Genomic DNA, 3167 nt, shown 5'->3' with positions numbered 1-3167 from the left:
CGGGCTGTGTCAAGGACGTCCAGAGGTTGGCAGGGCGATTGACATCGCTTTCCCGGTTTCTCGGGGCCTCGGCGACAAAGGCCCTGCCATTCTTCAACCTCATGAAGAAAGGGATGGCGTTTGAGTGGACACCCGCGTGCGAAGAAGCCTTTCAACACTTCAAGGAAATCCTAGCGGCACCTCCCGTTCTCGGAAAGCCAAGGGACGGGGAACCACTGTACCTATACCTCGCTATAACAAGCGAAGCCCTGGCCGCAGTACTAGTGCGGGAGGACGGGAGGACCCAACAACCAGTCTACTTCATAAGCAGGGCCCTACAAGGAGCAGAGTTAAGATATAGCAAGTTGGAAAAGCTAGCCTTAGCACTCCTAACTTCCTCGAGAAGGTTAAAACAGTACTTCCAGAGTCACCAAGTGGTCGTCAGAACGGACCAGGGGATCCGACAAGTTCTCCAAAAACCCGACCTGGCGGGAAGAATGATGACTTGGTCCATCGAACTCTCTCAATATGACATACGGTATGAGCCCCGGCAAGCCATCAAGGCGCAGGCGATGGCGGATTTTTTGGTTGAAGTAACAGGAGACCCAGGCGAAGACATGGGTACACGGTGGAAGCTCCATGTGGACGGAGCCTCCAACCAGACCTTCGGAGGAGCCGGGATCATCCTAGAAAGTCCAAACGGGGTCGTATACGAACAATCGGTCAGATTCGAGTTCCCCATCTCGAACAACCAAGCAGAATACGAAGCCCTCATAGGAGGCTTGACCCTAGCAACAGAGGTCGGCGCAAAAAGGCTGGAAGTATGCAGCGATTCCCAAGTCGTCACTTCCCAAGTAAACGGCAGCTATCAAGCCAAGGACCCCTTGTTGCAGAAGTACTTGGAAAAGGTCAAAAGCTTGAGCCAAAAGTTCGACGAGGTCACGGTCCAGCATGTACCCAGAGAAAGAAACACACGAGCAGACCTCCTATCAAAATTAGCCAGCACGAAGCCAGGGGAGGGAAACCGGTCTCTCATCCAAGGCATGACAAGGGAACCTACAATTGCACTACACATAACAACCCTAAGTCCTTCATGGCTAGACCCCATCACCAACTACCTAGAACACGGCCAAGTCCCTGGTGACGAAAAGGATGCGGTGAAATTAAGGAGAGAAGCGGCCAAATACGCCGTCATCCAAGGACAGCTGTTCAGAAAAGGGCTCAGCCAGCCCCTACTGAAGTGCCTACACCCCGACCAAACGGACTACGTCCTCAGGGAAGTCCACGAGGGCTGCTGTGGGCACCACATCGGAGGAAAAGCCCTAGCAAGGAAGTTGATCCGAGCTGGGTACTACTGGCCGTCGATGATGGCAGATTCCAAAGAGTTTGTCAAAAAGTGCATAAAGTGCCAACAGAACGCCAACTTTGCCAAGGCACCGGCAAACGAGTTGAGCTTGCTGACGACCTCCCGGCCATTCGCTCAATGGGGAATCGATCTCTTAGGGCCCTTCCCTGTCGGCCCTGGGCAGGTCAAATATCTCATAGTGGCAATTGATTACTATACCAAATGGATAGAAGCCGAACCATTGGCTAGCATATCCTCAGCCAATTGCAGAAAATTCATGTGGAGGCAGGTGATAACACGGTTCGGGATACCAGAAGTCGTCATCTCGGACAACGGCACACAATTTGCTGACAAAAAGTTCACAGAATTTCTCAACGGCCTAGGTATAAGGCAAAGGTTCTCTTCGGTAGAACACCCTCGGACGAACGGACAAGTGGAGTCCGCCAACAAGGTTATCCTCTCAGGGCTAAAGAAGAGGTTGGACAACAAAAAGGGTGCTTGGGCCGACGAGCTAGCGTCGGTCCTCTGGTCTTACCGAACAACCGAGCAGTCCTCCACCAAGGAAACTCCTTTCCGGTTAACGTACGGGGTGGACGCGGTAATACCCGTAGAAATCGGAGAACCAAGCCCACGACTTCTTTTGGAAGGGGTGGAGGAAGCCGTAGAAAAGGACCTGATAGAGGAAGCCCGAGAAATGGCCCACTTGACAGAAACGGCGCTAAAACAAAGAGTGGCGCTCCGCTACAACACCAAAGTGCTCAAGAGGGAATTTGAGCCAAACGACCTCGTCCTGAGGCGAAATGATATCGGCCTGCCGACCCCCGGAGAAGGCAAGCTGGCGGCCAACTGGGAAGGCCCATATAGAGTCAAGAAAGTGATGGGAAAAGGAGCATTCAAACTAGAAAGACTCGACGGCAAGGAAGTCCCGAGAACTTGGAATGCGGACAACCTAAGAAGATTCTACTCCTAGAGGAAGGGCCGGCGCGCCGACCAGGCTAGCTAAGTAGTCGTTTTGCTCATTTATCTCTTGAAATTCTCATAGCGATTTACGTGTCCTTTATACGACTGCTGAATAAGACATACTTGTGCAAATTCTCCATTCTTTTATCTCCGTTTTTCAGATAAATCGTCTTGTCATGACTAACGACAACGCCTAACCCGGGACTGATCACCCCGGGAGGTCATCAACTACCATTGTAACAAACAACTACACGAGAGCCCACGGGCCGCCGATATAAACAACTATAAACCAAAAACGGTTACTAGAAGCGATAACGCAATCGGACAAGTAAGAAAAACTTTATCGCGACAACACGAGCAAGCAACTAAAAAGTCATTGTTCACGAGCCAAAATTAAAACGGCTAAGACTAAATTGTTCATAGGCCAAAACGGCTAAAATCAAGTATTTACAAGCCAAAACAAAACGGCTAAACAAGAAACGACGAAACAAAGAGTTCATTTCTTGGGAGCATCGACAACTTGGCCATCCTTAATAATCTTGAAAACACCAATAGCCGACGTGTCGAACTCAGGGGCAACAATTTTAATTTGAGCCTTCAAGGCTTCCTCGGTACCCAAAATCGCGCCTTTACCCTGTTTGACGACGTCTTTGTACTTAGCCTTCCACGTTGCCAGTTCGGCCTCTACGGCCTGCTTCTCCTTCTCGACCTCGGCAGCACGCTTCTGCGCCGCACCGACCTGTTTCTCCAATGCCATCTCACGCTCAACCAACCGTTCAACCGTCGCGTCCGATTCTTTCTGCTTTTTCTCAGCGGTTGTGGCCTTCTGTTCGGCGGCAGTGGCTTTCTGCTCGGCAGCAGTGACCTTCTTCTCGACGGCATC

General features: G+C 51.1%; 1 protein-coding gene across 1 annotated transcript; it reads left to right on the top strand.

Annotated features, from left to right (window-relative positions):
* Window positions 1-551: 551 nt before the first annotated feature.
* LOC130934563 (uncharacterized) lies at window positions 552-2294 on the top strand. Its single transcript, XM_057864122.1, has 2 exons — window positions 552-1508; window positions 1614-2294. The coding sequence occupies exons 1-2, from the start codon at window positions 552-554 to the stop codon at window positions 2292-2294; spliced, it is 1638 nt and encodes a 545-aa protein (XP_057720105.1).
* The last annotated feature ends 873 nt before the right edge of the window (window positions 2295-3167 follow it).

The sequence above is a fragment of the Arachis stenosperma genome, chromosome 6 (genome assembly GCF_014773155.1).
Source record: "Arachis stenosperma cultivar V10309 chromosome 6, arast.V10309.gnm1.PFL2, whole genome shotgun sequence".
Lineage (NCBI taxonomy): Eukaryota > Viridiplantae > Streptophyta > Magnoliopsida > Fabales > Fabaceae > Arachis > Arachis stenosperma.
This window is presented reverse-complemented; position numbering and strand designations above follow the sequence as displayed.